The sequence below is a fragment of the Molossus molossus genome, unplaced genomic scaffold, assembly GCF_014108415.1.
Source record: "Molossus molossus isolate mMolMol1 unplaced genomic scaffold, mMolMol1.p scaffold_m16_p_20, whole genome shotgun sequence".
NCBI classification, from domain to species: Eukaryota; Metazoa; Chordata; class Mammalia; order Chiroptera; family Molossidae; genus Molossus; species Molossus molossus.
In genome coordinates, this window is record NW_023425356.1 from 2,481,059 (window position 1) to 2,508,926 (window position 27,868).

At 39.0% G+C, this 27,868-nt stretch overlaps 1 protein-coding gene across 4 annotated transcripts in view; it reads left to right on the top strand.

Annotated features, from left to right (window-relative positions):
• The first annotated feature begins 1,581 nt into the window (after nucleotides 1-1,581).
• Nucleotides 1,582-27,868, top strand: part of PTBP2 (polypyrimidine tract binding protein 2) — a 50,875-nt gene continuing 24,588 nt past the window's right edge. For 3 of the 4 annotated variants that reach the window (XM_036272234.1, XM_036272236.1, XM_036272235.1), the window contains exons 1-5: nucleotides 1,582-1,661; nucleotides 2,936-2,966; nucleotides 17,706-17,781; nucleotides 26,576-26,748; nucleotides 27,655-27,798. In XM_036272234.1, the coding sequence (XP_036128127.1) occupies nucleotides 1,654-1,661; nucleotides 2,936-2,966; nucleotides 17,706-17,781; nucleotides 26,576-26,748; nucleotides 27,655-27,798 (432 nt within the window). In that variant the 5' untranslated portion in view covers nucleotides 1,582-1,653. The remainder of the gene's footprint in view (nucleotides 1,662-2,935; nucleotides 2,967-17,705; nucleotides 17,782-26,575; nucleotides 26,749-27,654; nucleotides 27,799-27,868) is intronic. The other variant, XM_036272233.1, reaches the window with a different exon arrangement.

The following is a 27,868-nucleotide window of genomic DNA, read 5'->3' on the forward strand; positions in this document are numbered from 1 at the left end:
ACATCCAGAATGGAGACCCAATTTTTAATCCCGTTTTCATTTTCAGTAAAGAAAACTTTTTCCTGGACAGGTCAATGAACACGCCTAACGTCATGCAGTTATTAAAGGAAACAGCTCCAGTTTGAGCCCAGCCTTTGTGCTGCCATACACAGCTGCATCCCTCTCATTCCTGACTCCACATTAGTCTGTCCTTTTGTTTTATTCCTTATTTTACTTTATTTCATCTAGTATTTTATGTGTCTTGACTTGTAAATAATCTTAACTTTCTTCTAGAAAGTGAGGGGCTGAAATAAGCAAGCATATTGACTAGTGTTTGCAGTGTTGTACTTTATTAGGAGGGAAAAGAAAAATGTGTTTTTGTGAATACTACATATAATTCCTTTTGCTACCTCAGGACAGCCTTCCTCTCAGGGAATAGTTTGTCTTTGCCAAGACAAAGCAAGAGCCAATCAATCAATATTGATTGAGTCAGTGTAGGGTATACAGAGTTATGCTGGAGTCCCTGCCCTTTGGGAGCTTACATATTTAATTGTTGAGTGAAAATACATGTACAAAACCAAAAATATGTGAAAAGTGATTATTAATGGCACTGATGTGGATCCCTTATGTATCATAAGTGAATGCTTAAGGCAAAGGGAAGGCATTGTAGGAAACAGATTTTTGTTTAGGATTGCTAATCCCTGAGTTAAATAAAGAGTTTAAAAATTTTAAGTGCTTTGGAGAGTTCTATAACAACACATTTGGACAAGAAACTCTTTAAGGTCTGTCTGATTTAAAGTAATGTAATTTAATGAATGGTACAGAAACTACCACCTACTACAGTGAAATTCCAATTTGTAGAGGGTTAGGAGGTTTGTGTGAAGTGGGTATAGGAAAACCCAGAGTGGGCGCGGGGAGGTACAGGGAATCTTTCTCATTTCTCAGGATTAGACGTGCATTCGCGCGTGGACAGTCCCACGGAGCAAGTTTCCGGTGCCTTTTCAAACTCGGTGGAGTCTCTGCTAACAGTCACAGGAAAAAGTCGAATTTGCGGTTAACATTACAGTGGGGACAGAGGAAAGGGATCGGATAGGTGTGGTCCCCTTCACGGGCCTTCCCGGCGGGGTGCACCCCACCCCCAATGTGGAGTCGCCCACTATGGAGCACGTGGCCACCTGCCCTCTCTCCCACCCAGGCCGTGGTGACCATCTTCCCTAGGTGCCCCCTAATCGTCCACCAGGCAGGCGGGACCGCGCTGCCCCGAGGCGTGGAGGACAGGTGTCGGGAGGGCGCGGCCGTGGGCGTGATGAGCTCCACCGGCTCCTGCTGGGCGGTGGTCTTCGGCCCCGGTCCTGTGCAAACAACGGGGAGGGGCTGCAGGGACCGTGTGCGGGGCGCCCGGCTCGGGGCGGCTCTGCCGGGGCGGCCGGGAGGGGCGGCCGAGGGCCCCGGCGGCGCGGAGGGCGGAGGGCGGAGGGCGCCAGTCAGAGCCGCGTCCCCGCCCGCAGGTGCGCGCGCCCCGCCCCCCGCGGCTTCGGCTCTTTCCGCCGCTCGGCCCGCGCGCCCGGCTCCCTCGGCCATTTCCGTCGCGCGCTGGCCGCCATTTTGTCGCCGCTCGTGTGTCTGCTGGTGCGCGGCTCGGTCCCCGGGAGCGAGGCTTTGTCCGGTTCGGCAATGGACGGGTAGGTGACGGGCCGGCCCGGGGGCCGGAGGGGGTCGCCCTGCGGTCCGGCGGGACCGGCCCGGAACCGCCCGGCGGTCGCTCGCAGGCCGGGCCGCGTCTCCGCCGCCCCCTCGCACACACCCCCCGCCGCCCCAGGCCGCTCGGGGACGGGCGCGTCGGGCCGGGGGCGGCGGGTGTGCTGCGGGGCCGCGGCGGGACCGGGGGCGGCTCCGGGCCTAGGCGGCCTTGCCCCCCGAGCCACCTCGGCCGGACACCTGGGAGCAGACGGGGACCGCGCGGGGCCCGGAGGCCGGGCTGCGGGGAGGCCCGTGTCCGTGTCCCCGCGCGGCCTCGCCGTCCCCACCGCCCGGCCCGGGGTGCGGGAGGCGGCAGCCCCGCCGAGGCGAGCGGGGCGGGGGAGGGGCGGCGGTGTCGCCGCCTTTGTTGTCGCTGAGCCGGGGTGGGGGCGGGCGGGCGGCCGTTAGGGACCAGGACGCGCGGGGCCGGCGCCAGGGCCCGGAGTGAACCCGTCGCCCGGGGCGTGTGCTCCCGGCCCCGTCACGCGGGCCACGCTGGAGCCGCGGCGACCGGGAGCGCAGCCGGCTCGCGGGACCGGCTGTTCTCCACTTTGGACCGTTTCCGGGAAAACAAAAAACGGCCCGGGAAGCGCGAGCCTGCCGCCCCTGGGAGAGACCGGGCAGCCGTGCGAGGCCCGGGGCGTCGCGTCGCGGGTCCCGCCCGCCCCTCCCCCAGCCTGCAGACCCAACCGTCGGGACGGCCGCCTGCAGGCCCACGTGGGGGCGGGGCGGGGCTGTGCCGGGAGAAGCCCGGCGTTGGCCCCGTGACGCGGCCTGAGACTCGGAAGTGAAGCGGGAGGGGGGGGTCGGCGCGATTAACCGAGAACTCGGGGAAGATGGTGTAAAGGTTGCGAGTCACAGAACTCGGTTTTCCCGAGCCAGCCGCGTGTCCCCCAGGTGAACGTGGGTGGAGGCGGAGCTCGCGGTGGAATGCGCTCCCAAATCTCCCGGGGTGACCAGACCGGGCAGGAGGCGGAGGGCACGCGGTGCCCCAGCTTTGTGCAATGCCTTACGGCGGGCGGGCGGTGCACCCTCCCCCTCTGAGGCTCTGCTGCGCCCGCTGCGCCCAGGACGCACGGGGTCGCCGACCCTCTGCCCTTCCCACCCGCCTTGCCAGGGGAAGATTCCTGAGTGCTGAACTGCCCTAAAAAGTTTCAAAAGTGACCGTTGGGAAGATGGCAAGAGGTTGAAACTGTTTTTCTTTTTTTCTTTACAGAATTGTCACAGAGGTCACAGTTGGCGTGAAGGTAGGAAATGATTGTGGGAAACCAATGAAAACTGGATTGTGGGATCTGTTAACATCAGTAATGGAAATTTTCACTTAGGTTTTGAAACTAGGCTACAACTCACAAAACCCAGCGAGCTGTAAAGTGTGTGCTTCTGAAGTTGAATCCTGTAGTTTTAACCTAAATAGACAGCAATCATACATATGTTATTCTGGAAACAGTCTGAGAATGACACTTCATAGGACGTGTGAATGGTGTTCAGGAAATTAAAAATGCTCCAGGCATGGCTTCTCATGAATAGGGAGTGAACTCCCAACTTTCTGAGGGGAAATTGTGGCTTTAAATAACTAGATAAGTGACTTGATCTGAGTCATATAATTTTATTAATTTAGGATATTTTGCTTTTCTTTTGTCTTGTGCAGACTAAGGTAGTTTTGCTAATAATAAGCCACATTTAAAATCAGTTAACCTGACCCTTATAAAGAAAAGAAACTTGTTTACACAGTTAACTTCAAACTCGAGTTAGAAGTTGAGAACTGGTGGCCTTCCTGTTAAAGAAGGTAGGCTTTTGGACTCTATTCCTCAATCGATCAGGTTTTGTCCAGGAAAACTCATTCTTTCAACCTTAGTTCTGCTGCTTCGGCCTTTTGTTTCTTTTAATCCCCGCACATTTTTACATCATGATTAACATGCATTTTTTTTGTTTGCCAGCCTGTCTGCCCGCCCTCCTAAGGGCATGGTCCTTGTCTTGTACCTTTATTTTCCAAGCCTGGCACATCATCTTCCAAGCCTAGTCAGCAGGTCCTCAAATAAAGTCGTTTTGTTAAAACGCTGATGGAATGCCCTAGGAACTTGACTCTCATTTATATCAGTCTGGGGCAAAATTGGTTTCATTACATGTTTTGCCTCAAGTTGCAGAACCTATGGATGTTAAGTGAGGACTTGATGTATTCTGATACTTGTTGGATGCAGTGACATTTTCCCCTTCAGGTGTCTCCGTCTGTGCTTAGTTTAGTGATGCTGACTGCTCAGAATACTTCTTAGAATTTTAAAGTTTTCATCCATAACAGCGTGGTGGTTCTCAGAATACTTTTGGAGATACTTTGTTTTTTTTTGTCCTCTGCCTTATAGTGAACTAGATACTTGTCCATGTTTTAATATTTAGGCTTTTTTTGTTAAGTTCATATTATGTAGACTGAGGGTGAAGTAATGAGCGTTTTGGGGGAAAGGCATTATTTGGCAGTGATATTTTCTAAGCTGAGATAGAAGAGAATTTGAAATGAGGAATAGGTCAAGAGTAGTTACCATCCAAACTTATCTTCTGAAAGTGAATTTTGTAAAAGAATAAATGATGCAGGTCTGAGTATCATTTATGCATGAGGAGAGAAGGCAAAGAGAACTGAGGTTTAGAAGAGGATGTCCGGGTGAGCTGTATTGGTTACACCAGTGTTCTACGTTTGTGGTAGTTTGAGGGGAAAATATTAGCAAATGATATAAAAGTAATTGCTAACTTTTTTTTTGCCCATTGTTAATGTAAAACTTTGAATAACAAAAGCTATGTTTTATATGATTTTCTAGGATAGTGGTTAAGAACTTTTGCTTTGGCATCAGACTTCTGTACAAGTAATTAAGCTTTCATAATTTTTTTTTTTTTAATCCTCATCCGAGGATATTTTTCTATTTATCTTCTGACAAGTGGGAGGGAGAGAGAGAGAGAAACATCCATGTGAGAGGGACACATCAACTGGTTGCCTCCTGCATGACCATGATCTGAGCTGGGGACCAACCGAAACTGAGGTATGTGCCTTTGGCCGGAATTGTACGATCCTGATCGGGGCCAGGAATGAACCGAAACCTTAGGTACACGCCCTTGGCGGGAATTGAACCCCAAGACTCATTGGTCCGCAGGCCAATGCTCTACCGCTGAGCCAAACCGGCCAGTGCAAGCTTTCATAAATATTTTTTAAAAAGTAATGTGCATAGTAAAAAAAGTTCAGAGTACAAAGTATTTCTCACTGATTTCCAGTCCTATTTATTAGGTGTAGCTAATTATATTAAGATTTTTCTGGTGCATGTTTTCCTGGAATTACTGCTTTATACATTACCACACACATACGCGTTCTCGTTTCCCTAGTTGAAGTCATGCCTCCTGTGCTGGCTTTCATCTTGCTTTGCTTTTTAAAAAATAGCATTATTGAGATAATTGATATAATCTACACATATTTAAAGTGTGCATGTTTTGACATATGTATACATCTATGAAACCATTATTGTAATCAAGACAGTGAACATCCATCACCTCCCAAAATATCATTTTGCCCTTTGTAATCCCTCCCATCTGCCTTTCTCTCCCCAAGCAACCACTGATCTGTAGTCTCTCACTATAGATTATTAAATTTTAGAATATTAAATAAATGAAATTGTATAATATGTACCTTTTTTGGTCTCACTCCACTCAGCGTAATTCTTTTCAAATTTACCCATGTTGTGTATCAGTAGTCTATTCCTTTGAATTGCTTAGCAATATTGCCTTATATGGGTATACGGCAATGTGTTTATTCATTCAACTCTTGATGGATGTTTCAAGTTGATGCTATTATAAATCAAGTTGCTGTGAACATTCCTATAGAAGTCTTTGTGTGAACATTTGCTTTCATTTCTCTTGGGGAAATGCCTATGATGAGAACTGCTGGAGCATATGGCAGAGGCATATCTAACTTTTAAGAAGCTGCAAAACTACTTTCCAAAGTGGTTGTACCTTTTTACATTGCCACCAGCATTGTATGAGATTTCTGGTCCATCCATATCCTTGCCAATGCCTGTTATTGTATATCTGTTTTTTTTGGTGTTACGTGCCCCTAGTGGGAACCGAACCCAGGACTCTTTGGTCTGCAGCTGACTCTGCAGGCCGACGCTCAACCACTGAGCCAAACTGGCCAGGGCTGTCTTTTTTTATTACAGACCTTCTAGTAGGTGTGAAGTGGTAATCTCCATATACCAATTGGTAGTTGGATCTAGAGACTCTCAGATTCTCTTTTTGTTTGTGTTTTGTGGAGTGGTGGTGTGTTTTTCCATTAGGAGACAGGATACCTGAATCTTTTATGCCAGCACATGCGTGAATGGTGTTATTCTCAAAGATATTTTCTATAAAAGGTTTTTCTTCACCTTCTTTGTGCCTGGCATAGTCTCTGCTCGATAAACATCTGTTTATCAATATTCTTTCTACAAAGATGTATATTTTAAAGTATATGTAATAGAAATGCAATATTAAAATTTAACATTAATTGTAGTTATTGATGGTGGATGGAAATATTTTTTCAATAGAGGTCTTGTCAAGTTAAGAGAGGTTGATTGGAATTAACAGACTAGGGTTTGGTCTGTGAAACATTGAACCAGATGACCTCTGAGTTTCAATTTTACAAATTTGTAAATGAGCATAATAGAACCTACCCACAAAAGTTATATTGAAGATCAGATAAGGTTATACGTAAATGATTTCATACGGAATGGCACATAAGTGTTCAAATGATGATAATGGTGGTTGTTATAGTTCTTTAATCTGTAAATCTGATTTAAATACAAGTCCAATGTGATAAATAAGATAGCTTGGAGTCCAGGTTAAAAATAGTTGGTCAGGCCCTGGCTGGGTTGCTCAGTTGGTTGGAGTGTCGCCCTGTGCACCAAACGGTGGCAGATTGGATTCCCTATGGGGCAGGTATGGGAGGCAACTCATCGATGTTTCTCTCTCTTCCTTCCTCTCTAAAATCAATTATTTTTTTAAAGGTGGTGAAAGCTCAGACCTTGAAAAACAAAATAATTGGTTAGATAGCACTAAAGAGAGAATTAGTGAACTCAAAAATAAAAATTATTCAATTTAGTACAGCTATAAAGAGATAAAATAGAAAGGTTAAAAGATATGGAGGAAAGGAAGAGAAACTGTAACAGATATCTAATTAGAGTTCCAGAAAGAGGAATTAAAAGATTGCAGAGAAGCAAAATTCAAAAAAGCTGAAGACTGATAATCCAAAATTAATGAGTTACATGAATTCTTAGATTTAGGAGGCACAAGGAAATCTGGATGCATCACAGTAAAAAAGCAGAACACCAAAGACACTGAGAAGATCTTTAATGCACCCAGAGGAAAATTAGATTCCCTAAGAAAGGAATAAGAACTAGAAAGATAAAATGCTTCTTCAGCATCATGGGCATCCAAAAAATAGTGGAAATAATAGTACCTTCAGAATGTTGAGTGAAAATAACTATCCACCTGTTATCACATAATCAACTGAATTATCCTAAAGGACAAGAGCAAGATAACATTTTTAGAAATCCCCAACAAAAGAGCAATTAAAGGCATTGATAATGACCCACTGGGAAATTCTAGAGGTTGTATTTTAGGAAGAAGGCCAATAAATGACTCCAGAAAGAAGGTCAAGTAGAAGTGATGTTAACCAAGAAGTCGGTAGGCATGAGGGTAAATGTAGTTATTGAATGTATAAAAAAATAATAGCAGTGATTGATTTGGAGTTTAAAAAATAAAAAGTAAAAATACTGAATTATGATACCATGTAAGTGTGGCAGAGGAACTGGAGTTTGTGTGTTTTGAGCTGTGTTGCCTTGTTAGGTAGCCATTGTGGTTATTGAGCACTTGACATGTGGTCAGTTTTTTTTTTTTTTTTTTTTTATCCTCACCCGAGGATATTTTCCCATTTTTTTGTACAGATAGAGTGGGAGGGAGAAAGAGGAAGGGAGAGAGAGAGAGAGAGAGAGAAACATCGACGTGAAGGGACACATCGAGTGGCTGCCACCCGCACGACCAACCAGTGCCAGGGACAAACTGCAACCGAAGTACGTGCCCTTAGTGGTAACCGAACCCGGGTCTCTCTGGACCACAGGCCGACGCTCTAACCGCTGAGCCAAACTGGCCAGGGCTGGTCAGTTTTTAATTATCAAGTACACATTGGATTTTTGAGATAGTATTGAAAATGTAATTTATATTTGTGTTATCTTTTCCTTTTAACTTTTTAATTAAAGTATGGCTACTAGAAAATTTATGAGATTACATGTATTGTGCACATTACATTTCTTTTGGACAGTGCCCTTATGGAGGGTAGAAATTTTAAGTCCAAAGTGAAATCAGATAAATTTACATTTTAAAATTGTAAGGGTGAGCACAGTAAAAATAGGGATAAAGTATATAACTTCTAAAATAATTGGAGGTGGGGTGATTAAAATTAAAGATATATAATTCAAAAGAAGTTAGTGAAAAATAAAGAATAGGGCACAAAGTGAGCTCAATTTAATGGTGTTAGAGCAGCTCTATGGAGGGAGGGCTCCTTTGAACCTGTAAAAGGAGGAGACATTTGGGTGGTAGGGATTTGGACCTTGTCTAACCCTAATTGCCTCCTCTGGGACTCTGTCCCCATATCTAAGTAACATTACACTGGGGGTTAGGGCTTCAATATAGAAACTTGGGGGGACATAACATTTAGTGCATAACACCCTGCATATACTTCTTACCCACGTCCCACCCCAGGTAAGCTATCCTGAAGTTGGTTTCCTGTGAAATTATCTGTACTTTCACTATATGTATTTATATATATATTTTGTCTTAAGCAATATATAATTTTGTTTTACATGTTTAAAAGATATATATGTGCGTCGTGCTGTGTCTTCTGTAATTTGCTCTTTTCAATAATTGCTTCTTAACCTACGTTTATTCATTTTCCTTGACATAAAATATATAGTTATATGAATATACCATTACCCTGTTGACAAATACAAGGTTGTTTCTTATGTTTTTCTGTTACACAATGCTGCTGTGAGCATTGTGCATATTTCAGTGTATGTCAAGACTAAGAGTTTCTCTAGAAATAGAATTCCTGGATTATGAGTTGTGTCTGTTTTCAAGTTGATTGGATATTGGCATGTTGCTTTCCTAATTGGCTGTGCTAATTTATACTACATTAGCAGTGCATTAGAATTCCTGTTTCTACACATCCTCTCTGATAATTGGCATTGTTGGACTTTTTAATGATGTGTGCACGTTGCATGTGTGTATAGTATCTTGTTTTAATTTGAATTCCCTTAGTGTCAATGATATATTTTCTTAATTAGCCATTCGTGTTTCTTCTCTGTTAAATGCCTGTTCATATGGTCTATCCATTTTTTTTCTCTATATTGATTTTAGAGAGAGAGGAAGTGAGAGAGAGAGACAGACAGACATTGATGAGAGAACATGGATTGGCTGCCTCTTGCACATCCCCCTCCCCCCAGCCCCACAACATAGGCATGTGTCCTGATTGGGAATCAAACCAGCGACTTCTTTGTGCATGGGTCGACACTCAGCCACTGAGCCACATCAGCCGGATTATCTATTTTCTTTTTAATGTAGTTTTAATTTTTTTTTTAAATTGATTCCTAGGACTTTTTATATATTGTGGATACTAAAGCTTTGTTAGTTATGCATGTTGCAGATAACTCCTTTCTGTCTGTAGCTTTTTTACATTGATAAATAGAAGTTGGAAATTTTAACATCACATTTATATTTTAGGTGTAGAAATAGTTCTTTAACTGAAGGTTTTGTAGTCTTGTGGATTGTATTTTGAAAGTTTTAAAATTTTGATTTTCACATTTAGGGTCTCCATCTATTTGGAACCTAACTTTTATGTAGTGTGTGGTAAGGGTTTAATGATTTTTTCCTTATGCGTAGTGAATTTAGTAGTGAGTCATTTGAATAGTTGGTTTTCCTGTGGATGTGTGTCAGCTGTCAGGTTTCCATCTGTGGTGGAGCTGCGCCAGCGCTTTCTTTGCTGCTCATTGCTGTCTGTCCTTTCTGAACACCACAGCGTCCCAGTCAGTATGGCATCTTCGTAGAGTGGATTTCACAACTTTGTTCTTCAGAACTGACTTGGAATATTTTTTATTGTATGCTGTATGTATTTTAAGGCTAAATTCCTTAAAGACTTTTTGGGATTTGATTTATAATTTCACTCAAATTCTAAGTTAATTGGGGGAACATTGTATTTGCATTATCATGTTTTACAGTGGCAGGATTTCTTTTTATGGCTGAATAATATTTCCTTGTGTGCATATATGTATAATCTCATATCTCAGTTTCTGTCAAAGGACATTTTTATTTTTTTTATTTTTTTATTTATTTATTATTATTATTTTTTTTTTATCCTCACCCGAGGACATTTTTCCATTTGTTCAGGTAGAGTGGGAGGGAGAGAGAGGAACAGAGAGAGAGAAACATCGATGTGAAGGGACACATCGAGTGGCTGCCACCCGCACGACCAACCGAGGGACAGGGCCGGGGACAAACTGCAACCGAGGTACGTGCCCTTAGCGGGAACCGAACCCGGGTCTCTCTGGACCGCAGGCTGACGCTCTAACCGCTGAGCCAAACCGGCCAGGGCTCAAAGGACATTTTTAGGTTTCCATATTTTGGCTATGTAAGTAATGCTGCCGTGAACATGGGGGTGCAGATAATCCTTTTTGAGATAGTGATTTCATTTCCTTAGGGTAAATATCCAGAAATAGGATTGTGGAGTCATGTAATTGTACTTAAAATTTTTTTTTGAGCAACCACCATACTGTTTTCCAAAGAGGCTGCATCAGTTTACATACCCACCAACTGCACAAAGGTTCTCTTTTTTCCCACATCCTCACCAGCACTTGTTATTTCTTCTCTCTCTTTTTTAGGGGGGTTAGTCCTCACCCAAGGATATTTTTTTCCATTGATTTTTATTTTTATTTTTTTAAGGGAGAGTGGAAGGGAGAGTGGCGGGGAGGGGGGAGGAGAGAAGGAAGGAAACATCAGTGTGAGAGAGACACATGGATTGGTTGCCTGCCACATGACCTCGACTGGGGCTGGGGATTGAACCCAGCACTCTTTACTAAGCCAAACTGGCCAGGACTATTTTTTCTCTTTCTGATAACATCCATTTTGACAGGTATGAAGTGATATTTCATTGTGGTTTTGATGAGCGTTTCTGTAATAATTAGTGAAAGTTGAGCACCTTTTCATGTACCTGTTGGCCATTTCTGTGTCTTCTTTGCAAAAATGTCTGTTCAATTCCTGTTTATATTTTTAAATTGAATTTTTTTTCTGAGTTGTATGAGTTCTTTATAAATTTGGGGTATTAACCTCCTATTAGATGTATGATTTGCAAATATTTTCTCCCATTCCTTAGATTGTCTTTTTATCTTGTTGATAGTTTGCTTTGCTGTGAAAAAGCTTTCTAGTTTGATGTAATCCTAATTGTAAATATTTGCTTTTGTTGCCTTGGCTTTTGGTGTCAAATCGAAGAAATCATTGCCAGGGTGATACCAAGGAGCTTACCACCTGTTTTGTTTTTTCTTTTTTCTTGGAGTTTTATGATTCAGATTTTAAATTTAAGACTTTAATCCATTTTGAGTTGATTTTTGTGTATGGTGGAAGGTAGTGATTGAGTTTCATACTTTTGCATGCGGTTGTACAGTTTTCCCAACTCCTTTAATGAATAAACTGTCTTTCTCCATTGTATATTCTTGCCTCTTTTGTTGCAGCTTAATTGATCACATATGGGTGGGTTTGTTTCTGGACTCTATTCTGTTCTAGTGGTCTGTGTCTTTTTTTTTTTTTTTTAATTCTCACCTGAGGATATTTTTCTGTTTATCTTCAGATAGAGTGGGAGGGAGAGAAAGAAACATTGACGTGATAGGGACACATCGACTGGTTGCCTCCTGTGTGACCCCTACTAGGTGTAGGAATGAACCGAAACCGAGGTACATGCCCTTGGTTGGAATCGAACCAGCAACTCATGAGTCAGCAGGCTGAAGCTCTACTGCTGAGCCAAACCGGCCAGGGCTGTCTGTGTTTGTTTTTATGCCAATAGCATACATATTGTTTTGCTTACCATAGCTTTGTAATATAGTTAGTAATCAGGCAGTGTGGTGTCTCCAGCTTTGTTCTTTCTCAAGATGGCTTTGGCTACTTTGATTCCACACAAGTGTTAGGGTAGTTCTATTTTGGTGATATGGATGTTTAACATTATTAATTCTTCTAATCCATGAGCACAGAGTATCTTTACATTTATTTGCGTCTTTTTCATTTAAAAAAAAATCAAAGTCTTTTTAATTTTAGAAACTTTATTATAAAACTTTGAAGATATACGAAAGTGTGTGAATGGTATAATAATACAGCTGACCCTTGAACAACACAAGTTTGAACTGTGCAGGTCCGCTTATATGTGGAGTTTTTTCAGTAAATCCTCTCCTGTTTTTTTGTTTTGTTTTTTTTATCCTCACCTGAGGATATTTTTGCATATATCTTTAGATAGAGCAGGAGGGAGAGAGGGGGGAAGAGACAGAAACATCGATATGAGAGAGACACATTGATTGGCTGCCACCTACACAACCCCAACTGGGAACGGGGACAAACTGCAACCGAGATACATGCCCTTAACTCTGGTCCACTAGCCGACGCTCTAACTGCTGAGCTAAACCATCCAGGGCCCTCTACTGTTTTTGACCCGTGGTTGAGAGTCTTTAGATGCAGAGGGCTGACTGTATACGTTGATGTATGCCATTCTGTATAGGGAACATGGCACATGTTGGTGGATGTTGGTATTTGTGGAAGCTTCTGGATCCAGTCTCCTAGAGATACCAAGGGACAGTTAATATGTTTGAAGAGTATACATGGATTTTTGGCTGCAACGGGGGTCAGTGCTCCTAACCCCTGATTGTTCAGCTGTATACGTTTTTTTTTCTCTCTCTTTCCGATGGAGAATATTGAAGAAAATTTTAGAGATCATATCATCCCCAAATATTTCACTGTGTCTTTAACATATATTTTCTTAAAAATGACATTGATACCATTATTACACCTAATAAAATTTAAAATCATTTCTTAAGGTCATCTACACTCCTACAGTACTCAAAATTTCTCAGTTGCTTCAAAATGTCTTTTACTCCCCCCCCCCCACCCTCCCCACACACACTTTGAATCAGGAGCCAATGAAAGTCAACCCCATGTTGATTTGGTTAAAGTGTTTTTAAGTCTCTCTGGATATAAATTTACCTTTCCTTTCCCCTTCTCTTGATTGTTTTTATTAGAGAAACTAGGTCATCTAATTTGTTCAATTTTCAGAAATTTGTACTTTCTTGGTTTTGCCAAATATACCTCTCTGATGTCATGTCCGATGTTCCTCACATCCTCTGTATTTCCTGTAAACTTGTAGTTAGATGAGGCTTGATCAGATTCAGATTTAATTTTTAGCAAGAATATTTTGTAGATGTACTCTGTGTGAATATTAAAAACATAGATGTGTGTAACTTTCTGAAAGGAATTATATTAATTTTAAGGATAATACATTTTGTACTGGGGAGAACTTAAATCTCTACATTTTCTATCTTTTGGATTGAATTTTCTAAATTGATACTTGGAATTAATCAATACTGAATGTTACCAATGCTATTGCTTATGCTTATGTGCTCTTTTTATATTTCTTCCTGACTCTGCTGCTGTGGTTACTGACAGCTGTACATTTTATGTTTTTGTTTTTTTTTTCATGATTTTGTCATGTATATGACAATATATTGTTATGTACATTTTTTGAGTTTTATGAAAATGGTATGCTCTTATATTTTTTTTTGTGACTTGTCATAATATGGTAGTACTTTTAACAGTTAGCCATGTTTTTCTCTATAGTTGTACAATACCCAGTGCTATGTAGGATTCTTCTGTAAAAATACCTTGATTTATCTCTCTTCTTGTTGGTGGACATTCGGGTTGTTTAAAATGTTTGACTTGAAGAACAATGCTGCTCTGAACATTGTTGTACTTATTTCTTGGTGGTGTATGCAAACATTTTGGCAACACATATCTAAGGAGTACGCTGAGCTTGACAAGGCAGTGCTTGATTGCTTCTGACATCCTGTTCCAGTTTGTTTTCTTACCAGTGCTGCCCAAGGGTCTGGCTGTTTTAGACCTCTTCAGTGCTTAGTATTAAAGCTCTTAATTTTACCCTTCTGGTATGAAATATCTTCTATTTCCCTAATTATTGATGAGTTGTTACATTTCCCCCCTTTGAACGTATTTATTGGCCATTAGAGTTTATTCTTTTGTGAAATTCTTTGAAATATCTGTTTGTATCTTTGCCTAATAAAAATTTGAATTAAACTGATTTTGTAGTTTTTGTGTGATACAGTTACTGATTCTCTTGCTTATGTTGCTAATATCTTCTGGTTTGTAGCTTGCCTTGTCACTTTTTTATGCTATCTTTAATGAATAAAAGTTATTAATTTTTACCTGTAGAGTTTTAATATGCCCACAAGTTAGTTCCCTTTGCCATCCTAGTTAAAATGATGTGTTCCCAGTCTTGATCCACCCATTTTAGTTTTCCCCTTGTTCTCCTGACATCTTTCATGGTGATCGCTGGAAATCAGAGCCTAATCGTGGTTTTTAGTTTTCATCTGTTGTTGGGATACAGTTTTTTTGGTAGAGATTTTGTGGCCACTTTGTAGAATTATCAGTATTTTTTTATGGTTAGTTTTCTTGTGTTTTAATTTTAAATGTCCTTATATATTTAGATCATAAAGCTATTTTATAAAAATGTTTCAAGTTTTGCCTTTTGCATTTGTCTGTAATCCATGAGGAAATTATTGTTTTTTGTTTGTGTATTACGTGGGCATCCAATTTTATTTTATTTTTTTGCTCTTTTAGAGATAACCAATGAAATTAAAATTTGCAGTGCCATTTTTTCACTTTACAGGTGTATATATATGTTTTAGGATAAAGGTTGAGCTACTTGAACAAAATACTCAGCGTAGTGGCAAGAATAGAGCAGACGTTTATTTCTCCTGAGCACAGGTCCTGGTACGGAAGGAAGTGGTATTAGTCCATGAGACTCTTCTATCTTGTTGCTTCATAATTCCCTAAGCTTTTGTTTTTGTCTGTGTGATCTGATGGTGTATGACTAACTTTTTTCCCCTTGATTATTCTCACCTGAAGTTTGTCTGCTTTGTTGTCTTGTTTACAAACAATGGACTTCTGGTTTTATCGATCCTCCTCAGTGTATCATTGTATTTTTGTTGATGTTATGAGTTAGTGCTGTCACAAATTCCTAGTAGGGAGGAGGCACTTGGTCCACCACTCGTCTCCTTGGCAGCACCTGGCATGAGCGAATACCTTTCTCTCTGAGAATCTGTTCCACCGGAACCTGACATTGCATCCTTGCTCCATGTCTTTCTGTCATGGCTCCCTCTTCCCCGGAGGAGAAAGTCTCTGGGCAGTTCTGTCTTCAGTCCTAAAGCCCGGCACTCATGTCAGCCTTGGCCTTCAGCCTGGTGTGCCACCAGCGGGCCTTTCACCTGTGAGTTTACGGGACTACATGGGGAACAGAATGTCTAATCACCTCGAGAAGGAAAAATAAGGAATTTCACCGGAATGAATGCCAAAGGTCATTTAAATGTACATTTTGTGCTCATCCTTTCTTAAGAAAGCACTTTTCTCTCTGATTGACATATAGATTGTATCTTCTTGTGTTAGCATTTTCTTAATTGTTTTTGTGGGATGCTAGTTTCCTGTGAAGTGGTTGTTATTACACAGGAGGAGAAGTTTCTATGGTCAGATTAACCAGGGACATCAATACCACTTAATTTCTTGTCTTAATTGAATCTAAGATCATTTGACATTTATCTTAGATGAATTAAGTAAAAAGTACATACTTAGTAAAGATTGTGATTCCAAGTTTAAGTGCCTCTAACTTAATGTGTCGTAGCAGCCACTACTGCAGAGCAGCCATCAATCACTACACCATTGAGTCATTTGATGCTATGTCTATTTCAAGTCAGGCAGCTATGTTGAGATATTTCAAATAAGATTATTTAATCAGTTAATATGGGAATGTTAACATTATCAGTACTGCAGAATCACTTCTTATGGACAAAATAGTAAGCTTTTTACTCAACAGAAAGGCAAACATAATTGCTTTTTAATAAAAATAATGTAATTTATAAAAATATATTCAATAATTTTTGTGAAGATGTCTCAGAATTGTAAATAAGTTGGTACTCTTCTGACTCAGTTATGAAGACAAACTTACTCTTTGAACAGCAGGTATGAAATTATTTGGGGGGTGGGGGAAGATCGCAGACACAAAATTAACAAAATAATTAATAAAACTTTGCCATTCCTAAAGATGGCATTACAGGAAGGAGGAAGAAACTGCCCCTAGCGCCACACATCAGATGACAAGCTTTCCTTAGGCATCAGTGGACCTAAGATTCTACACCTCTCATCTCCATAATTAACCTATGAATCCACTAGGGTGGAAGGATTTTTTTCTCACAAGCAAACATCTAAAGAATAAAGTGAAAATTTATATTTGAAAAGAGGGCAAGTGATACTTTTGAAAACTAGAGGAGTCAAAGTGTTTTTTGAGAACTAAGACAGTTCATTGTAAGCAGCATTCATTCACTCACTTAGTAGTCATGCAATAAGATTGACTTGCTGAAGAGGCACCTTGGAGGGCTTTCTAGAACTCTGGGTCCCACCTCAGTTTTCATTCAGTAGGTCTGGGATAGATCTGAGAGCATGGATCACTAACACATTTCTAGGTCTGCTGCTTGTCTAGGGACCACGCTTTTGAGAATCACCAAGTGTCTAGTTATGTTCATCATGTCATGCTGAATCTTCCATAGCTTGAGAAATTAGACATGATGCATATATGGTGTTAACGGGGCTTGAGATAATGTTTTAATTTCTGTCATGCTTGTGTGTATTTCTCTGAGCATTTGATGAATAGAAGCTTATAAAACAATTTGGGAGATAACCATTTGTTTACCATTTTGATATTTGTTATAATACAGCTTATTAATTGAGTTTGAACTCAAATTAGCATAAAATTTGGTTAATTTGTACCGTTTTAGACTTTCTGAAATGCTTTGATAAGATGTCCTTTATATATTTTATTTTTCATTTTGTTAGTTGCATTCAGCTTCTTTGTACTTGTGGTTGTTTAAATCAGCTTGTATTGATTTAGTGACTTTAAATAGTGATGCCCATGTATGTAAATGTATACCTACTTAAAATAGGCAAAACCATCGACTTAGCTATTTTAATAATCTATGAACATGTAGTTTTTGTAAATACACACATTTTTAAAATAGCTAAAAGCAACTGGCTTGTTTGAACAACTGCATTTATAAGAACATAGGAATTTATAGCCTTTTATCTAAAGGATTTGAAGACATGATTAGGTCTCTGTTTTTATAGGCAGAAAGAAATTTCTCATTCTGTGGATTCTGCTTTTGCTTTTAGTGTTTTAGCTACTAAAATGTATGCCTAATTAATTTTAATGATGATGAAGATAAGCTGTTCAACTCACCAGGATGAAGTTCTAATTTCCTACAGACCCGAGTTATCTGGATGAATCAAGTGCTGTGGGTTGGAGAATTTGCAGCATTAGGAAGTTTATAAAATATAAATGTAGTTCTCCAAAGCTTTTGATTATAGAACCAATTCTTTTCCTATTTGTTGTCTTTGGACTTGGGTGAAAGGGAGAAAAAGAAACTATTGGCTTTGTGGGAAAGAGAGTGAGATCCATGTTTGTCAAGTTTTTATTTTAGGGATTAAAATATTTCACTATTTCCCATAGTGTTAACACCTGACACTTTGTCAGTGACTATTTGAAAAGTTACAGATAAGTGACGGACTTTCAGATTTATATTTTTAAATTTAAAGATGTCTTATGTTGATTTTTGTTTTTATAGAGAGGATCTGACGAACTACTCTCAGGTAGTGTTCTCAGTAGTCCAAACTCTAATATGAGCAGCATGGTGGTTACAGGTAAGTCTTCACTTTCTTTAACAGTATGTCATTTTTGCCATTTTATGGACCAGGATGTTAGAACGAAAATGTATTGTTTTACCAGAATAGTCTTTATTTTTAAAGGCTTTCTGTTGACATATTTTAGAGAATATATATGTGTGTCAAGTGAAAAAAACCTGAAGATGGTGACTTCTATGGGCAAGTAATTAAGTCTCATTGCTTTTTTAAATCACGAAAATATAATCTTTTTTCCTTTCATGTTCCAAGTTCTCTCTAATTCTTTCTCTACTTTTGTTTTTAGCTTTTGTGTTTTGCATGTCATAAAGTATTTTTAATTCTCTAGTTCACAAACCCTAAAGCCCAAACTATAAATAAAATCCCAAATTTCAACCATATAGTTGTCTTTATTCTATGCTTTGAACCGTTTTTCTTTGCTGTAACAATATTTTAATTCTTTGAATTAAAAGACAGTAAAAGGATTGTGAAAGACTGAAAGCATTTCCTTCAGGTAGCCACTGCTTATATATACAGGCAGGCCTGATTTTATTGTATAGCACGTTTGTGTGCTTCACAGATGTTGCATTTTTTTTTTTATAAATCGAAGGCAAGACTACTAGCAAGCACATTGAGTTACCTTATTTCGATACTTGGCTGTATTGCGGTTTCTGGAACTGAACGCACATTATCTCCGGGGTTGGCCTGTATCTATACCTCAGCACACACATACACATTCCTGACAGTTAAGTAAAAATTACAATGAAGTATTTACCAAATACAGTCATAATAATGTGAAGCTGGATTTGTCCACACAGAAAACCTTTTTTGTTTATACAGTATACATTTTCAAATGTACATAGAATATTCACCATGATAGGCCATAAAGTATTTCTCAATAAATTTTAAATGATTGAAAGCTCATATAGTACCTGATAATAGTGGAATTTATTTTATTTTTAATCCTCACCTGAGGATATTCTTCCATTTTTCTCTTCAGATAGAGGGGGAAGGGGGACAGGGGGAAAAGAAAAGAGAGAGAGAGAGAAAAAGAAACATCGACATGAGAGAGACACATCAACTGGCTGCCTCTTGTATGACCCCGACCAGGGCCTGAGACCAAACCACAACCAAGGTACGTGCCCTTGATGGGAATCGAACCTGCGACTCCTTGGTCCATAGGCCCAACACTCTAATCGCTGAGCCAAACTGGCCAGGGCTGGAATTTAATAGAAATTAAAAACAAAAATCTAGGAAATTACCAAATATTTATGAATTGGACTACACAATTCTGAAAAATACATGAATCAAGATACAAAGGCATATTTCTGACTGGATGAAAATGAAAGTATATCAAAATTTGTTAACTGCAGCCCAACTAGGGGGAAAAATTAGGTCTATACCTATAATAGATACCTATCTACCTGTATTAGAAAATAATCTGTATTGGAAAGAATAAAGGTTTACAACTCTTATCAAGAAAATGAAGAAAACTTAGTATTGCCAGTATTGGGAATGAATGTACAGATATTACTACAGATCCTCCACAGCGTAGAAGGAAAATAAGGCAATATTATAAACAGTGGTAATGCCAATAAACTGAACAAATTAGATGAAATCGACAAATTCTTTTATAAATCTCATTTACTAAAACTGACACAACCTGTCATTCCAAAATAGCTTTAGATGAGTTCTGTATCTATTATACAAATTTAATTTTCAGTCTTTCCACAGAGGTATTGGTGCTTTCACTGCTAAATTTTATGAAGTTCGATGTAAGAAATAGTCATCTTTAATATACTTTTTTTTAGAAAATAGAGGAGGGGATACTTCCTAATTAACTTGACGAAGGTACTGTAACTACCATACCTCACAGATAGGAAATCAAGACTTTATACTAATGTTTTTCATTAATGTAAAATGCAGACATCCTTAATAGATGTAAGCAAATCATATATAGCATTATATAAAAGATAATTCATGATGACTAATTGAGACTTACCCCAGGACTGTAAGTTAGCATTCGAAAATGAACTATTATTTATCACAATAATAGATTATAGGAGGGAAAAGGGCTTTTGACAAAAACACAGCATCCATTCATGATGAAAATCTCTTAGAAAACCAGGGAAAGTTATAACAAAGCAGATAAGGTCTACCTGGAGCTTACAACAAATTCCATTCTTAATGCTGAAGTACTGCATTTTTTTTGTTAATAAGAGGAATGGAGTAAGGATGCTGTTTTCACGATTATTTTTTAGCACTTTTCTTATATTAAGGCACATAAAATAAAAAGCATACAGATTGGAAAGGAAGAAATAAAACTGTCTTATTTACAGTCACTGTGATTTTTAAACTGAAAACCCAAAGGGATTTACAAAATGGTAGCACTAATAAGTAAATTTAGAATAGTTACAGGATTCAAGTTCAGTATACAAAAATAAACATTTTCCTGATGTTAAATTTAGAGCTCCATTTACTGAAACATCAGACAAAATATCAGGGAATAAAATTAACAAAATATTTGCACGATATCTACACCAATAATTACAAGACACAGCAAAAGAAAGTAAAGACCTAAATAGAGAAACCATATTCATTAATAGAAGGCTCAGTATGTATGATGTGGTCGTTTATCTCCAAATTGGCATGGAATCGATTGTGCAAATCAGTCAAGTCAAACAGGCTTTTAAATTGAAATTGATGAGTTGATCCTAAAATTTATGTGGAAATTTTAAAAGGAACCAAAATAACTAAAACTGATTGGAAAAAAGTGCCTTGGTCATTAAGTGGGCAAGAGAAGTCTTTTCGATTAATGGTGGTAGTTGAATACATATACAAAAACTCAAACCTTTTTCATACTGTATAAAAATGAGATGAATTATACACCTAAACCTAAAAACTAAATATATAAAGCTCTTATATATAAATAAAGGAAAAAAATACATATATATGTTTTTTCTCAACCTTAGGGTAAATGAGCATTTCTTTAGAGAAGACAAAAAACATTTATCTTCAGAGTGGGAGGGAGAGAGATGCATTGACTGGTTGCCTCCTGCACTACCCCTGCCAGGGACGGGGATGAACTGCAACCAAGGTGTGTGCCCTTGGCCGGAATCGAACCCGTGACTGTGGTCAACAGGCCGATGCTCTAATCACTGAGACAAAGCTGGCCAGACCGAGATTTTTTTTGGTCTAACATAGAAAGGTGTGAGTCTGTATATGTTCTAACAGTCCCACATTTGGACACTGTTGCTTATAAGAGCTTACAAACCTTTAAAAGCTAGTGATTATGCTTGCATGGAAAAATATACCATTGTTCAGATGTCTCAAAACAGGACTTTTACAGACATCATTATAAGGATACTTTTAAAAAATGTTTTTATTGATTTTTTTAGAGAGAGAGATACACCTATTGGCTCCCTCCTACATGCCCACTACTGGGACTCGAGCCTTGAAACCAGGGCATATGCCTGGATCAGGAATCTAACCGAAACCTCTCAGTCCATGGGATGACGCTCAATCCATTGAGCCACACTGGCCGGACTACAAGAATACTTGTGTGGTTAGCAGATACTGAGCAACATTTCAGCTTTATCCAAGATGTTTCTTCTGATTGATGTTACTATAGAATTCTGTTTCCAGTAGCATCTATCTCAACAGCCTTTCCCTGTCAGAAGTTTTAGTCTACTGATTTTTTTTGTGTGTGTGTCAAAGGGTAGATAATTTTAGAAGTGAGGAAAGTTGTTAACTTTAACTCATTATATTAAGACTTATTTTGTAATAAATTTATCCTTAAGAAATAAAAGTGAGGCATTTTAATACACAACTAGCTCCACCTAGTCCTGGAATTAGATTTTATTGAAAGATGTTTGTAACTGTTTGTCAGTTGGGCAGAGACTTGACATTTGTAAGATATGGTCTCTCTCGAGTCATTTCTTTGAGCTGTGGAAATGGAATAAATATCCCTTTAAGCTGGGTATACATATTTCTGCCAGTGCTGCATGTTATTTCATAATAGCAGGATTTATTATCGCTAAATATATGACTTTTGCCTTATTCGAAACTGAAATCATTTCATAAATTCTGGCCCATGTTACTCTGAGATTTTCATTTTAATTTTTATATGCAGACAATTTTGACTTGGTGTCATTTCATTTTGTTAAAATGCTTTCATTTTGTTATAGTGTTCTAGCACATTGTTTCACAGTTGAATGTTTATGGGGTTCTAACAACCTGTCCTCTTGCATGTAGAGGTAATGAGAGTCTTCCTCAAATTTAATCTTCTGCATTTTTCCAGTTCATGTGGTAGGTACTTCAGCAACTAGGCTATGCAAGTACTTGGAAATAGAGTTATAGCAGATTCTGCAATAAATCTAGTGAAATGTTTGTTTACTAGCTGTTGGAGTTAACTAAAGAGCTAGCAGAGTAACAGAAGTATATCTATCTGTTTATACCTGCATTTCTGGCTCTTTGGAATTTTTGTTTTCCAGTATAGGAATGTAAAGAGTGTGAGCCTCATTTTTCTTAGGTCAGATTCTTATTTCTTTAAAGCCAGCTTCTGTAACCCTGTGTTACCCTGACGTCTAAAACTGCTTGGAATTAAATTGCTTTGCCTCTCATTATCATATTTGATAAAGGAAGTTACCAGTACTTTTATAAATGCTTGAATCTGAGAGATATGGAGAATGAGATTGTGTGTGTATGTGTATACACACACACACACACGTAATTTTTTTTTTTTAATCCTCACCTGAGGACACCTTTGTAACCTATCTTCAGATAGAGCAGGAGGGGACGGGGAAGAGAGAGAGAGAAATATTGACATGAGAGAGAAATATTGATGTGAGAGAGACACATTGAGTGGTTGCCACCCATCCGACCCCAACCAGGGCGGGGACAAACTGCAACCAAGGTACATGCATGCCCCTAGCTAGAACTGAACCCGGGCTTCTCAGGTCCATGGGCCGACACACTAACTGCTGAGCCAAACCGGCCAGGGCTGTATTTATATTTTTTTAAAAGTCTGTTTCCAATGGTCAGATGCAGTATAGTTTTGAAGTGTACTTAGTGAATAAGTAGGACTAAAATAATAGATACACAAATTAAATGAGAAGGTGCTGGAGTGTTTACATGAGCAGGTAAATGTAGAAAGGAGCTTAGGACCAAAGCCACTTGGTGAACACAGCCATTTTCTGGACTGAGTGAGTAAGCAGAGGGTTCAAAGCCAGTATAGGATGAGTCGGGGAAGCAGGACAGCTCGAGATGAGTGGTAGGTGCCTTGCGAGCAGAGACTCAGTAAGAGTCAGAGGTCTCATGGGTCTTCGACCATGGGTGGATTTAACAAACTACCCAGGGTCTTTATGTGAAGACTACAGGTTAAAGCTGGTGGAGAACAAGGGTCAGGTAAGGGGAAAAGCGATGGGCTGGGACTGGTCAGAGATGGGGAACATGGTCACTTTAGAGTTGAGGCGGAGAACCACTTCTGAGTTTGGGTGAGAAGTTTTCAAATGGAAATAGTTTTTATGTTACGTTTGTTTTGAATTTATGAGAATATCCTCCCTAAGCAAAAGGCTTTAAGAAGGCTGAATAATAATATGGAACATAGTATAATTAAAGATTTCTGCAATTTACATGCATAAAGACAAAAGCATTGCTACGTCTGATCTTTCATAAATTCTTAAAAATTATTCTAATTATTATTGGTTTCTGGATTTACTTGGGGATTGGAAGGGAAAAGATCATGGGAAGAAATCTAAAATTATTGTACTTTGTCTTTTAGACAATCATAGATCTGTAACCCAGAGAGACCCAACCTTCCTTCCTTGTCTCCTAGGGGAGTCAGTGGCCTGGATACTTCATAAGCTGAGGGCCATACGTTTTTTTCTGCCCTCTTTCTTTTCTAGGGTTGGGGTCTTTTCATATATGAAAGTAGGCTTAGTTGTATGATTGAAGAAGTCCTCTTTTCCCAACTTCACATTTTCATAGTATCATTGTTTAAAAATGAAAGTTTTTATTAAAATAGGATTATTTAGTAGCCACCCTCTCTGAAGCTGCTAACTAAATGAGGGAGGGTGTATTGGGTATCATGAAGAGTGAATTCTGATAGGTGCTTGTTCAGATCTTGGCCATCGTATGTAATGTGAAGATTGTCTTTGGGAACCTGCTCCAGTGCGGTGGGTTAGAACACAGGCTGTGGATCATTCTCTGACTCCCATCCTTTTTGTATCACTTCCTGTCTTCACCACTTGGTAACTTTCTGGTCTTGGACATCTTAACCAGCTCTCCTGTATAAGTGGGATTCACGGGTCATAGCATTGTTAGAGTGCACAGCGCCTGGAGTGTAGTTAATGTGCAGTGGATGTTAAATATTGATGCAAAAAAAAAAAAAAGCATCTTGTCTATATTTCTAAAAAAATCAAACACAGGTTATTTACCTTTGACTGCCAAAAATATCTCACCTTTCTATATTATTCAGCTGTTTTACTCCTCACCATCCATTGTCTAGGAATTATCAACATCCAAAAAAATAAATTGTTCTGTTCTTTTAACAGATTTAGGTAGCCTTTTGCCTTTGGGGATCACATTCTAAAATTCCTGTAAAAGGGAAGGTTATCCATCCCTCTGTATGTACAGCGCAGGTAGTATCTTTACTGTGGCGGCTTTTCCTGTCCTTTCCCAGAAAGAAAAGGACAGATTAAATAGGAAAAACTTAAATTGCAGTTTTGAGTTTCCTGATACTATAATCTGTAGCTCCTGGGTCCAAGTTGGATTAGGACATATTTGTCCTTGTTATCCAAACAAATGAATGAACAAGAACACAGAGTGTCAGGATCCTAGACTTGTACTTTTTTGCCAAGAGAAGTCTTATGTAAGAAGCATGTGCTTTTGTATGCCAGTTATATGTTTTAAGGTATAGACAGTTTTTTGATTCCCTGCTTAATTTACATTTTTACTTAACAGATGCAATGATGATTTTAAGATGCCACAATATAGGTAATTCAGCCCCTTTCTGATCAGTTCAGCCGGTGCACACACAGCTCTTCCTTAGTTAGGAAAGGAGTGTGGAGAGGGCCCTGTGGTTTCTCATGTTCTACAGTGAGGAGAGCTAGCCAGCACGGTTTTACGGTGTACATTCAGAAGCCAGAGGACTATCTTTCTGTACAAAGCCTGCCTAGGGGGATTGTTGAAATCATTAGCTGGCTATTTGTGTGTATAAACTTGAGTGAAACAAAGTATGAGTTAAGTGTAATCTGACAAATAATTATCAAGTGAGATCGCACATTATCTCTTAGAGATATCTTTCTGAGCATCAAGTAAAGTCACGACCACACCACCCTCATCTAGTCAGTCAGTTTCAATCACACCCCACTGTGTTACTTTCTTCATAACACTTAATCACTACAAGAAATGATGTGGTTCTTGTGCTAGTCAGCCAACCTCTCCCGTGAGATTGCAGGGGGAGCATCAGGGTCTCACTGATCTTGTTCACTGCTATGCCCCAGAGCTTGAAATGGTGCTGCACACATTTTTTAAAATAAGTTTTTATTGATTTTTTTTTTAGGGGGGGAGAGAGAGAGAGAAAAACATCAATGTGAGAGAAACATTGATCGGCTGCCTCCTGCACACCCTCCACTGGGGATGGAACCGGCAACCTGGGCGTGTTCCCTGACCAGGAATCAAAGCAGAACTCTCAGTCCATGGGACAATGCTCATTCCATTGAGCCACACTGGGAGGGCTGCTGCACACATTCTTAATACTCAGTACCGTTGAAAGTACCGTGGGAATGGATTTTGAAGACACTTAGAAATCAGGATGATCTCAGTTTTATTGGGTGTATATATTATATATAATGTTGTTTGTAGATATTGTTGAATGTTTTGGGGAGTATCACAAAGTACCTAAAATTATATACAGGATAGAGTATGCATGTATATTTCTCAGTGTACAAGGATCCTTCATTTTAGTTAGTTTAAAGCTCAGAGTGATAAGGCAGTTAAGTCCATGAGTGATTTATAGTATATAGATGTTGATAGTGATAAAATACTTAGGTAAATGAGATGGTGATATTAAATTAGCAGAGGCTCATGGGAGGTAAGCACAATGTAGTGACTACATAATTATTTTTGTAGCATTGCTTTCTTTGATCCTCCTTTTGGGTATATTTCTCAAATTGAACAATTTATAATTTTTCAGGTGAAATTATAATCTAATTTTTGCTAATCCAAATTTTCACATTTAAAAAATTTTCTGTTAGTCTTTAATATTATTAAATTACAAGGTAATTATGTTCTTTGGCCATTGGACAATTTCTTAATGAAGTTACACTTTAATGTTTTTACTTTATCACTTACTACTTTTTACTGTTCAGAAACATTTACCCAGTAGTAATCTTAATTAATTGGTGGATAGGATTTTCTTTGTTTCTTTGAAACCTGTTTTTAAATTTTTAGGACTTATTCCGATATACTCAGCTGTGTTAAGTTTTTTTGTTTTATGTTTTTTTTTAATACTCACTCGAGGATATTTTGTTGAGTGGGAGGGATGGGGAGGGGGGAGGTGAGAGAGAAACATTTATGTGATAGGAACACATCGACTGGCTGTTTCCCACACCACCCCGACCAGGGTTGGGGCCTGAACTTCAACTAAGGTATGTGATCTTGACCAGAATTGAACCCGCAACTCGGGTCCACAGGCCAGTGCTCCAACCTCTGAGCCCAACCAGCCAGGGCTTAAGTTCTTTTATAAACATTGTTTTGTGCTTTTTAATGCAGATAAGGAAAATTAATATGAAAACTATTTTCTAATGTTTTTTAGCCAATGGTAATGACAGTAAAAAATTTAAAGGAGAAGATAAGATGGATGGTGCTCCTTCTCGTGTTCTTCATATTCGAAAATTACCTGGTGAGGTGACAGAAACTGAAGTCATTGCTTTAGGCTTACCTTTTGGAAAGGTGACCAACATCCTTATGCTGAAAGGAAAAAATCAGGTATACCTCTTTCAGGACTTAGAAAATATTAGGTCCCTGACTAGTCAACAGGTGTGAGTTAGCTGTCTCCTAATAATGGGTAGAATCTAGTAGGTCACTTTGTGAAGGAACAGAATAGAAGTCTGGCTCTTCCTGGTAGTGGTGCTCTGGGAATTAATGCCCAGGAAACTAATGCCTGGGAGCTAAATGAACAACGTACTGCACTTTTCAAATTCTGCCTTTTGAGCTCACTCTGAGACTCTGCGTAGTTGTTGCAGTGAGATCGCAGAAAACACAAATGTTGTACTGTACTTCTTTTCTTGTGGCTCTGCCCTTTGTAATATCAGAAATTGGGGGCACTAGTAGCATCTTGACTAAGCTTATTCCATGGAAATAATGTAGCATTAAAAGAAAATAGTCATTAATCCTAGCTATTCTTCATTGAATAGAAATACTTGTCTCAGTAGGATCCAGGTATATTAAAAATGAAGTTTTAAAATTCTAATACCATTTGGAAGAACTTAAGAAATTTAACAATCTCTTAAATATTAATGCTGCTAATAATCATCTGACATTTAATTTTTAACTTTTTTCTTTGTCTCCGATATACTGCTTTAAAAATGACTTGAGATCTCTCTTATTCTCTAAGTTAGGAGTTGTAAAATTTTGATACTGGAAAATGTTTAAATTTATTTTTCTCTAACTTTTATTGGGGAAGTACATTTGTGATGTTTAGAGAACCAGAAGTACCATGTACACAAAGAGCTTTCTCCTATTAGCTTTAATTGTGTACCTAACCTTCATTAAAGTTCTGCTTATTAGAGCATCTAAAGTAATTTGAAAGTTTTTCTAATTAGCTGAATAGATCAGACAAATATTAAAGTCTATTTGAATTTGTATTAAATATTTTTGCATTTAAATTTTCAGGCATTTTTGGAACTAGCAACAGAGGAAGCTGCTATTACTATGGTTAATTACTATTCTGCTGTGACACCTCATCTTCGTAACCAACCGATTTACATCCAGTACTCGAATCACAAAGAACTGAAAACAGATAATACATTAAACCAAGTAAGTATATGTAGGTACATAAATGAAATGACATAGAACATATTAAGAAATCTCATAAATACAGTAACAG